This window comes from Carya illinoinensis, chromosome 2 (genome assembly GCF_018687715.1).
Source record: "Carya illinoinensis cultivar Pawnee chromosome 2, C.illinoinensisPawnee_v1, whole genome shotgun sequence".
Classification (NCBI taxonomy): domain Eukaryota; kingdom Viridiplantae; phylum Streptophyta; class Magnoliopsida; order Fagales; family Juglandaceae; genus Carya; species Carya illinoinensis.
This window is the reverse complement of record NC_056753.1, coordinates 13748413-13760349: the sequence shown is the minus strand read 5'-3', so window position 1 is coordinate 13760349 and position 11937 is coordinate 13748413. Positions and strand designations below refer to the sequence as shown.

The following is an 11937-nucleotide window of genomic DNA, read 5'->3' as shown; positions in this document are numbered from 1 at the left end:
ACGTCTCAAGCAAAATGTTCAACTCCATAACTCACGGGTATAATAGTGTTTCGTGTAAGGGCCCTCTCTATGGAGTTGATAATGAGTGTACACACACTCTCATGGAAAACTAGGCAATTATGTACAAGCAAACATTGATCTTATGATAGGAACACTAACAAATGAGACTTCCACAACTTACTTAGGATCAGAACAGTCAACACAAAAGGTTGTAATGTGGCTTGGGTTCAGGGCTATATGAAAAAAAAAAAAAAAGGATGGAAGAGATTAAAAAATTTCCAAGTACATACAAAGGGAATTTTATTAAATATCTCAATAGACCACACTTCTCACTTGATGTACTCTCCAACTTTCAACTTTTCAGATCATCAAATAATAATGTTTTTCCTTCTTCTTCCTCTTCTCTCTTTTTTTTTTCCAACAATTCTATGGACAAACACATGCCACTTTTGTATTCTTTCCATTTCTACCAATTTTTTTTTTTTTCGGAGCTCACTCAATTGGACACTTTGCAACTTGTACTCTTCTCCTTTTTTCTGTCGTCTTCTTCCTTTTTTTTAATTGACAATGATAAAACAAAAGAAAGAAAATGAAAATTCCATGCCTAGTATATACTTGGAAGTAAAAAGGGTATGAAAATCACTGTATAGGTTATACTCTAATGTGGAGAGGCATGGATGATATGGGCATATGAAAAGAAAAAGCTACATGTGTTTATTGGCTCAAAGTTGGCTACTAGGGGTCAACGATGGAAATAGATAGCTTGAAAGGCTCAAACGTTAATCCTAAGTTGACTTTCGTCATATCCCAAGTATATCCATCATCGTACCACAAATCATGTAATGATATTTTCAAAAAAAGTGCCCAATTCAACAGATCAATGAACGCTTATCACAATTTAGTGCATTTGTAGACTCTCTCAATCCTCTCCAAAACTCACATGAATACTTAAGCAAAAGAGTTCTCTAGCTACATGTGTCAAACCACCATCTTACCACAAAGCTTGGATGAGTGCATTAAGGGTTCTGTGAATGCTTCAGCAAAAATGATTATGGTGGGTATGGTGAATTCACGAAGATGGCTATGAATGAGAATGAGTACACATGTGAAAATGATGCACGTGTGATGCAAATTAAAAAAAATTGGCACATGAAAATATGCCACAGAGTTCCAACAAGCATTTTAAATATTGAATTTGCACCACCACCCCCCAACTTAAATGAAACATTGTCCTCAATGTTTAAGAATCAAAATTAAATGGGGAGTAACTGAAAATGGTAGAATACACCTGATGAGTGACGATGGTAGCTAGCTAAGTACCAAAGATGGTAACCTGAAATGACGAAATGAAATTATCCTGCAATCAAAAACAAAGAAAACAACAGCAAACAAAAAGGAAAAGAAAGAAAATAAGATAAAACAAAAATAAAACAAAGCAAAACAAAATAAATAAAGAAAAATATACCGGGTGGTGTGGTCAAGGTTGATAGACTAGATCCACAAGTGGAATGTCTTCCACTTCCGAAACTTACCTATCAATTAATACTTTAAGGCATTGACCATTTTCTTTAAAGATCCAACCATCCTTAGGATCTTCTATTTCTACTACCCCATTTTCAAAAATATGTTTTACTACAAAGGGGCCAGTCCATCTAAACCGAAGTTTTCTTTGGTGCTTGTGAAGTCCAAAATCATATAAGTATATTCGGTCATTAGGTTCAAACCTCTTCCTAAGAATATTTTTATCATGAAATATTTTCATTTTAACCTTTTAGACTTTAGACTTAGGTAAAGGTTTCAATTTAACTCTTGGTGCTTTCATACTTACAGGAATCTGTTTTCCACCTTTCTTAGGCAACTTCTCAAATTTCTATTGCTAAGCCTGTGTGTCATAATCCTGAGTTTCATAAAAAACAGCACAAATATCAATAACATCAGATGAATCACTAATAGTATCAAACTCAGAATTCACAAGGAAATATTCAAGGGGATCAAAATCATGAGTTGTGTGAACTCCCTTGTCTATGAGTGCGTCAATCATGTATGTTTGGTGGCACTCATCATCTGTTGGTTGTTTCTCAATATGGAAAATGTTGATCTCCATGGTCATGTTTCCAAAAGATAGCTTCATCAATCAATTCATGCAATTTATAAGTGTATTAGCCGTAGCAAGGAAATGTCTACCTAATATGAGAGGAACTTTAGAGTTAGACTCAACAACTGACTGAGTGTTCAAAATTAAGAAATCAACAGGATAATAAAACTTGTCAATTTGGATCAAAACATCCTCAACTATCCATCTCGGTTTCTTAACTGAACAGTTAGCCAACTGAAGCACAACACTAGCTAATGTGCAAGTTCATCCCTAGCCCTACTTGAAAATTTAGTTACCTATAAATATATTGGACAACAAAAATCTCCAGAGAAAACTGAAGCGAATGGTGGCCATGAAAGTGATTTTCTCCTCTCTTCAGATCTGCCTCTTGTGCCTCCCTCCCTCTATTTCGTGCTAATGATATGCTTATATAGGGTAGGAAAGAAACCCTAATGTCCTCTTAATTTTCGCATAAAAAAATCACCTAAATTTAGGACTTATCTTGGCAGCCACGTACGCCCTTCAAGAGTTCAAATTTGGAAATCCTTATTAGAGACAACGTTATATCCCTTTAAGATAGCTTTCTGATTCATCAAGAATCGCATCAATCCGATATGTGAGTAAAGAGATACAGTCAAAAGACTAAAGTATGTCTAGATTATCTCCTAGTGAATTTCGGACTTGGACTTCTTGTGGTTTCATTTTGTGATTTTTTTTCTTTTTCTTTTCTTCCAAATTTCTCTCAAACCCCATGAATGTCCTCTTTTGAATTTGACTGGGCTTGACTTGCTCTTTTATAAATTCTGAAATTAAACATAAAAAACTGCTTAGGAGTATCCCAACGTAAATAAAAACTCAATTTAAGAATACACATTAATTCCTATGATTTCTATTCACATTTTAGCATTTTAGTCCAATAATAAAGTATTTAGAGTGCACTTTCACACACTCATCATGTATACTTGGGCTTTTGCCCATCTTTATGATCAACAAAATCTAATTTACCTATCAATATATATATATATAACTTGAGGTCTCTATAATGCAAGTATCTTCTTTCACATGCACTCAGCTACCCCATGAAAATTCTTAACAGCTCATCTTAGAGAACTCAGTCCAGAAAAATGAGGTCCATCCAGAAAAATGAACTCATCTTAGAGAGTAGTTCATCTATCCCCCAGCTAAACCATGCTTCAAATGTATTCCCACCTTCAACATTTATCAAGATTTTAATGGAATATTGAAGAAATGCAATTAGTAGCAAACTTTGTGTTGTTAATTGATTTTCTCTAGCATGGACATTTTTGAAATTTTTGCATTGTATGCAGGGGAAGCAAGTTGTCAATTCTTCATATGGGCCGATATACTTCAGCTGGTATATCAGAAATTTATAACAAGAGAGAATGTGTAACAGCCCGCTAGAAATTCAATTGTGGAATTTCTATTGACTTTAGGAACCTCGTGAAAACTCCGTAAGTTTACACGAATCGACTAATCGCATGGGTTTTAGTCTGTCAACATAGTTAGTGTTATCACTCACTATGGTGTCAGAAATGCGATTTTAATTATTTGAGATAGTTAGAAGTGTCAGAATACATTATAGTCTACACCACTAGGCTTAATTGAATATTTAGGATTTTTCAGCACTAAGTTTATTACGTTTATTTTTGGAGTGAATAGTAATCTCGGTAAACGTACTAAGTGTAGTATTTTCAAAATCAAAGTGTGTAATGTCCAAATTAGGTTAGCGAAATTTTATTTGGACACATGGAAAGATTTTAGCCACCTTACTCTTCCAAGTCTACTCCACATTTGAAAAATATCTTGAGCTGATTTTTATAGATATTATTGGATAGAATATTTTGAGATAATCTTTTATAGATATTTTGGGTAGGAGAAAACTACACTCAACTCTCAACTCTAGCCTTATCCTCTTCCTTATCTCGTCCATAAGTATCTCCAGCCACCACCCACGAACTTATCTTCATTTACACTTTCCATTAAAAGATTATCAAACACTCTCTCTCGGACAGCTTTTAGGAGTTCTTTTGCATGCCCATTTCAAAGCTTTTGTAAGTATTTTATCATAAAGTCTCCTTCATATAAGTTGTTCATTTTTTAGTCTAGTTTACATGGATATCTTATTTGCCCCATTTGAAGATCATTTGGTCAGTCAAATATTATGTAAACTATAGAAAGGTAATTTTGGGAGATAAACTGGAGAATATGTTATAGTTTGGAGTTTTTGACCAAGCTAATGGATAGATATTGGTCTGAAATTTTAATGAAGTATTTTTAACATGTATATATGACTATTGGTTGAGGATTTTTGCATGATTAAAGGTTTTGATGAAATATTTTATTAGATTTAGAAACTTAGAAACTGGAAGAGGAAAAACAGTTTCTGTTTTGAGAAAGTTTAACTCTTTATTGGTCTAAACCTATTCTAATGACTTTGATAATTTTATTGGAGGATCCTAAGCATCTTATATACATGTTATATTATTATTTTGAAAATATTTGATGTTAGTTTCAAAGATATGAAATTTTATGTAAAGAGATATTCAGATAAGTCAAAGTGTGGATATTCTTGGCTAAATTTATGTTTTGGTTAATTTTTAACCATGTGATCTTGAATTAGAAGCTTATATATGTTTTAGGACATCTAAACCATGTGATGGTTTGGTTTGAAGATCACATATTTATAAGTCATAGATCAAAAGGTTGATCAAAACCAGTTGGAAACAAAAATCAATAGAAATAGCATATAAGAATTTTGGCCCTATGGAGTTTTAATAGTTGTGATTAGTTTTAAAATTTTCTAAATTGATATTTGAATTGAGTATAAAATTTACATGAGGCATGTAAATTTTGGTGACTTTTGGAGTTAGTATGCAAAATCCTTAAGTTATGGGTAAAACGGTCATTTTCCTACATGCAGAGAGTAAAATGGAAATTTTACTCTTTAAGTTAGTATTTTCCATATTTCAATTTATTAGTGATTTAGTGCTAACTTTTAGAATCACTAATTACAGTTCCTCGTGATCGCGCTTAAGGTTTTATAAGAAACGCGGAGATTGAGGTAAGTTAGCTTTTAACTTACTAGCAGTCTACTGTGTATGTGTGCTAAGTAAAGGAACTACAGTGTATGTATGTGTGTTATTATATATGCCATGCCATGCCAAGTTATCACGTAATTGTCTGAAATACAGAATTTATTCTGTCATCAGATCTTATCTGTTACATAATATATTATATCATGTATTGTTATACATTACAAGTACGTCATGCTAAGTATGTCATCTATTACATGTATGTCAGGTCATGTAATATTCACTGTTGCAAGTATGTCATGTTAAATATGTTGTCTATTATATGTTATGCCATGTTATGAAATGTTTCTATCTCAAGTTGGTCATGTCTTTCAAGTTATGTTCAAGTCACGTTATGTTACGTTAGGGCTTCAGTCCTTTCGTATTCCAGTCACGTTTCATCTTGATTACTTATGTATGGGGTCACAGCAATTGTGACACATACACTACGTGAGACACAGCAATTGTGACACGTAGAATACATGGGGCCACAACAACTGTGGAGTATGTATTTAAGCAGTTAAAGAATAAGTTTCCGTATAATACATGGGGCCACAACAACTGTGGAGTATGTATTTACACGTAGAATGCATGGGGCCACAACAACTATGGAGTATGTTTTTTTCATGTTAAGTCAAGTTTGTGTAGAATACATGGGGCTACAACAACTGTGGAGTATGTATTTTTCATGTTAAGTCAAGTTTCAGAGCAAGTTCATGCTAAGTCAAGTTTCAGATCAAGTTTATGTCAAGTCAAGTTCAGTCTATGTGTCAATTTAAGTTATGTCAATTATGCTATGTTGTACGCCAAGTTATGCTTTAATTACTTATGAATTTGATTATGCATTTATGCTTTTACTGTCATCCATGCATCATTAGCCTGTGTGGAAGTTTTTTGTTAACTTGCTGAGATTTGTAATTAAATCTCACTGTGATAGTCCCAACTACCATTCTCCCCGAATGGTAGATCTTGTTACAGGACCTGAAGGAGAATCAGGAGCTGACCAACTAGACACAGTTGACTGAGCGACGATGCGACGTCAATGTTAATATAATAGTTAACGTAAATTACTACTTGTACGATGGAGTTGCATCTCCAGTACTTTTTGGATCATAAGTATTTTGGACTAGTGTTATGATCTTAGTTGTTCAATGGGTCTTTATATATCAAGTATGTTTGAAGCATTTGGGATATTTTCAATTTGGTGCATAGTATTGCTAAAGAAATAATTTATCCACTGCGAATATTGCATAATGTTAGATGCATGTTAGGAATATTGCATCTTATATGTCATAAACGGGGGCAGGTAACCTTGTGTTGCATGTCTCGACGCTTCAAATGTCCATCCGATCCCAAACGGAATTTGGGGGCGTCACAGAATGCACTCTGAAAGAGAGGATATTTTTTGTGTGCAAGTATTAGGCGTCGAGAAAAGAAGAGAGAGAAACTAATGCAGGGAGAGAATGATCTGTCCAAGCAAGAGGACGAAGTTCAAAGGCGAGTCGTAGAGAATAGATGTGGACGTATATTATAGTGTCTGTATTGGGTGTGTTCTATTGTAATAGTTTTTGGTTTGTTCGGATGATAGATGTATCGTGTAATTGTGGATTGTAGATGTATCCTTCAACCGTTATTGTAATTGCAGAATTCTCGATGAATAGTTTGTAATTGTGGAACGATTTGTGTATGGTAATGGATGTTAACTTTTTTGTATTTGTGAGAATGGTACTATACATTTAAATGTGCTTGATATATATTCCTGATGACATAAGTCAAACATGATATCAGAACCTAAGCAGTGAAAAAAATTTGTCTAGTTTTACTGGAACAAAAATCTGTCCAGTTTCAGAACCTAAGCAGTGAAAAAATTTGTCCAGTTTTACTAGGAAAAAAAAACATCCAGTGTTAGTAGGCATAAAAAATCAGTGCATATTTTCATAAAGTAGATTAACAAAGGCATAAAAAATGTAATACCTGATTTCATACAAATAGAACAACCACAACATATTAGTACACCATAATAACAAGTAGAACAAAGTCTTCAACCCGTTATTGAATTGGGAGTGGGATCCCAATTTCTCGGGAAGTTTCCGCAGTATATGCCATAGACAATATCTATGACGAGTGTTTAGGAATACCAATGCAATAGCAGACTTCATCGCTCGATCTTGGTCTGTTATCATTACTTTTGGAGCTCGATCATCCATGCACTACAACCATACGCGAAACAACCAAACAAAAGTAGTTGTGTCCTCACTTGAAATCAAACTAGCCCCTAACAGTATAGACTGCCCATGATGGTTGACCCCAAAAAAGGGAGCGAAAGGCATACCGTATCTATTTGTTAGATATGTCGTATCGAAAGTGATAACATCTCCAAAATACTCATACGTTGCTCGACTTCCTGCGTCAGCCCATAATACATTTTTGATTCTCAAGTCTTCATCCACATCCACAACAGAAACAAAGCCATCATTCATCAACCTCATCCTATTAAAGTAGTTAGTAAGTGCATCACCACCTCCTTTACTCAACCTTAATTGTCTGGCTTTGTCAATAAAATTTCGATAGTCTTTCTCTTGGAAATCTAGATTCTCAAACCCCCCCGCATCAACAACAAGTGCTTCGAAATTCTTGTTCATTCGAATACCTGCTCTGTCATTTAAATCTAGCATCCTTTGACTGTATTCATCCAAACATTTGTGCGATCTAAAGAACCTAGACTTCTGTGGGCTAACGGTACTATGATTATGGGCAATCTCAACAGTGATCACCACCCATACACCCTTCACCAAATAAGCATTTATCTGGGCCTTACAATCTGTTTTAGTTGTTGGTCTTGGCCTCAAGATACTACTATGGCTAGGATGATACTTGCCGCCCCTCGCACACCCAATAGTCAGATACTTAGCACTCCCATATGCCTCTCTCTTCGTCCTTTGTGTTATAACACCAAAACCTTGTTGTTTGGCATATCGCTTGTAATAGGCCATAAGCTCTTTATCAGTGGCAAACTCCATACTAGGTTTTGGCTCCTCAACTCCTTCTTCATCATCTGATACTTCATTAGTCCCATCGGCCTCAGTCCCTTCGGCCTCTCCCTCTTTATTTACATCCAATGAATTTTCTGAACATTAAAATGCATGATTTGGATCAGCATTTATATTATATACATTTAGCTGGATGTTTACTCATCGGGTTAAAAGTGTAATACCATTACTCATATGACAGCTTTGATCAGTCATGTGTGATGTACCTCTCAAAATTTTTTCACTTTCAGATCTAAATGGCACAGTTGATGGATTCACTTGCTAGCTGGGGGGGTCATTCCAGATCTTCTCAACTCCTTCAGACTATTTGACGGAGGGTTTGACATTGATGGGGACTGTAATTAAGGTGTTAGAACGGCTCGAATACATGTAATAAAAAATTATGACAGCTGCTAGAAAGGAATCTACTTGGATAATATGTTGCACTTGCCCCAACTCTTCCGCATTACTCGACGGATGGTAGAGCATCGGTGATTTACCTTTGATAAGTTCAAACATTCAATAACAAGAAGAGATAAATAAACTCAACTCACAATGAATAAAGTTCATCAAATAAACTTTCATATATTGTTTGCTCTTCTCAAATGAGGTTACAAGTGATTTAAATAAACAATCTCCAAAAACCCTAAGTCAGAGTGCCGCGGGTACTGTAGCACGAATAATATAATAACTTTCCAAATATGCCCTTAGTCAAAATAGAAGGCCTTCCCAAAAACCCTAGTTCATAAGAAATAAGACATATGTGGGCTAAGCATTCTCAATCCCACTTATTCTAAACTAATAATAAAAATCCTTTAAACAAATTGAGTCATGTCTTCCAAAGCTTTGATCAAATGGATCAAAATTGGTTCTCCTTCTTTCAAGCCCATCTTGAGTGTTGGGCTTTGCTAGCTTCATCCCAATTGGATTTCACCAATCCTTGCATTGCTTCCTTGATCTTCTTGGCTCTTGATATTGTAATTGATCCTTAAGACTTGATCCGCCTTGAGGCCCATCACAATGCAATCCCATTCAAGAGAAGTGGAAGAGCCACTTTTGTCAAGTGGCATGCATGCAAGGATCCTTCTCACCTCAAGAGGGGGATTTGAGACAGTATGTAAGGGCTTGACTGAAAAGTTAGAGGGTCTTTTGCTCAAAGTTTCACTTGTTGCTCTTAAGGGCTTCACCACACACTAGTTCTCTCTAGGCTCAACATTTTCTCTTCACTTTCTTGTCACTTTCTCGCCACCCAAACCCTACCATTTTACTTCTTCTAAGTCAAGAACTACAAGGAGTTTACATAACACCATTCAACTAGGGAAGGAGCTCAAGGAGGTGAGAACCATTTCCTTCTCTTACATGCACACACACGGCCAGGAGGGAAGATTCTCATTCCCATTCGATTTCAACTCTTTTCTCCACAACCACACACTTTCACTTGGGTAACTAGGGTTTCCTCTTAGAAAAGAATGAACCCTAGATGCCTATGAGTTTTGGAGGAAAGAAACACAAGTGGAAGGGATTAGGGTTTTGGTTTTTGCTTGAAAAATGGAAGTTAGGGTTTTATCCTTAGAAAGAATAAGCAACCTAAATACCCTTAGCACTTTAAGCGTAGAAAATACAAGTTTTAGAAAAGCTTAAGTTTTGGTTTTCATTGGAGGAAAAACTAGGGTTTGAACTTTCAAGGAATTTCGGCCCTTAGGATTTTGTTTTGAGGAAAAGATTTCAAAAGCACTCTACACACACTCACTCATATTTTCGGAACTTAGGGGTTTCATGCACGAGTTTCTAATAAGAGTATACTATATTTTCAGATTTTTGCTACATTAAGTCGTTGGATTTTTGAAAGTATATACTCAAATTTCTCTTGGTTAATACTTGCATATATTTGTGTAGATCCTTTTAGTGTTACTATAATTTTGATTGTTATTCTTTGATGGGAACCAAGGCAGGCCTACTCTTAAAGATCCTTTGCAAGTTCTAGATGGACCAATTACAAGATCAAGAGCCAAGAAGATCAAAGAAGCAATGCAAGGATTAGTACAAACCACTTGGAAAGAAGCTAGCAAGAGCCCAACACTCAAGATGGGTTTGAAAGAAGAAGAACCAGTTTTGATCTACTTGATCCAAGCTGTGGAAGACTTGACTTAGAAATATGGCCTTTAGATATTAAGGCTTTCAATTTGTTTAAAGGATTTTTATTACTAGTTTTGAATAAGTGGGCTTGAGGATGCTTAACCCACATATGTCTTACTTATTTGAACTAGGGTTTAGAAGTACTGTAGCATGACACTGTTCATGCTACAGTACCGAGGCTACTGTTCACTAAGGGCATTTTTGAGAGAAAGGGTCTCAAATTTTAGTCTAGGATTTTATCATGTTTTGGGGAGGGTATTTAAAGGATGTAACCAGCCATTTCAATGAGACATTATTTTATTTCCAATTTTAATTGTCAGTGAGTTTTCTCCTCTTGTTCTTAATTGAACTCTTGAACTTATCAAAGGTAAATCACAACCTTTATGGCGTTCCTCCTCGTAATTTGGGTTCTTGAGACGGGATTTCAACGGTTCTAGATTTTGATATAATCTAGGTTCTTGAAACGAGTTCTTAACGGGTCTAAATTCTCCATCCATAGACTTGAGTTTGGCATTCTTGGGTAAGTTTTCAAATTGATTGTGGGTTCAAAGGATTCTCTTCCCGAGGGTTCATATCATTTGGTATTCAGAGTAAGGTTTCCATTCAGGTCTAATTCTATCTTTTGTTTATTGCATTCTAGAGCTTCATTGTTCTAAGGTTCCCAAAAAAAAAAAAAAAGTACAGAAATTCGTTTTTCCTAGGGCTACGAAAATTTGCACCATTTAGGGTTGAAATTTCTATGGTTTCATTGATTTCCTTCTATTTCCTTGTCAATTTTTATGTATTTGAATTCAATTGTTTGATTATCCCAATTGAATATTTCTGTTTGTGGTTGAATTGTTGAGAAAAGAAGAGAAGAAAAAAAGAAAAAAAAAATCATCCAAAAAAAAAAAAGTGTAGAAAAATCCAAAAAACATTTTCTTGAGCCTTTCATCATAGGGGTTGTGCATCCTTCATTATAGTTGGTATCTTGTGTTACAGTCACTCTCCCATTCATATAATTTTCGTGATTCTCGTGTCGTTTCTTTCCTTCCGTGTTTCTCTTGTTCTTGTTTCTTGGATCTAATTGCTAGTTGGGATTAAATAAGGTTGCTTTGTCTTGATTGAGTTCAATTAGTTCTGAAAGAACTTGAGTGGGAAAACTCGAGGTAAAAGGCAAGAGAGTGTGAGATTATTATCGAAAAAAAAAAGCCAATTCAGAGTGAAACACGAGTGGAGTGCCATCATTTGAGTGTAAACACGTAAGGGAGCATGTGAGGTCCTTTCTTTTTCTGCTAACATTTTCTTTTTGCTGCACATTACAATATCTCACCGCAGTGGCTTATCACCCAAGGGGATAGCAGATAACTCATTTTTGTTGCAAGCCATGCAACAACAATTTGAGCGGATGAACATGCTATTGGGGCAAATGGAGGATAGGATGAATCAACAACAAGCAGAGATCAGAAATTTGCAAGGTGAGAGAAATCGGAGGCGACGTGAGCCTAGGGTTGAAAATGCATATGAGAATGAAGGAGATGATGAGGATGAGTAAGACCTAACATCTGAAATTGGGTTGGGTAGACATAGAGGAGTTAGGTGTGAA

General features: G+C 35.4%; 1 protein-coding gene across 1 annotated transcript; it reads right to left on the bottom strand.

The window, feature by feature from the left end:
- Window positions 1–7397: 7397 nt before the first annotated feature.
- Window positions 7398–8432, bottom strand: LOC122301723 (protein FAR1-RELATED SEQUENCE 5-like). Its single transcript, XM_043113112.1, has 2 exons — window positions 8402–8432; window positions 7398–8314 (listed from the first exon to the last, which is right to left on the bottom strand). Exons 1-2 carry the CDS (start codon window positions 8430–8432, stop codon window positions 7398–7400), a joined length of 948 nt encoding a protein of 315 aa, XP_042969046.1.
- Between the last annotated feature and the right edge of the window lie 3505 nt (window positions 8433–11937).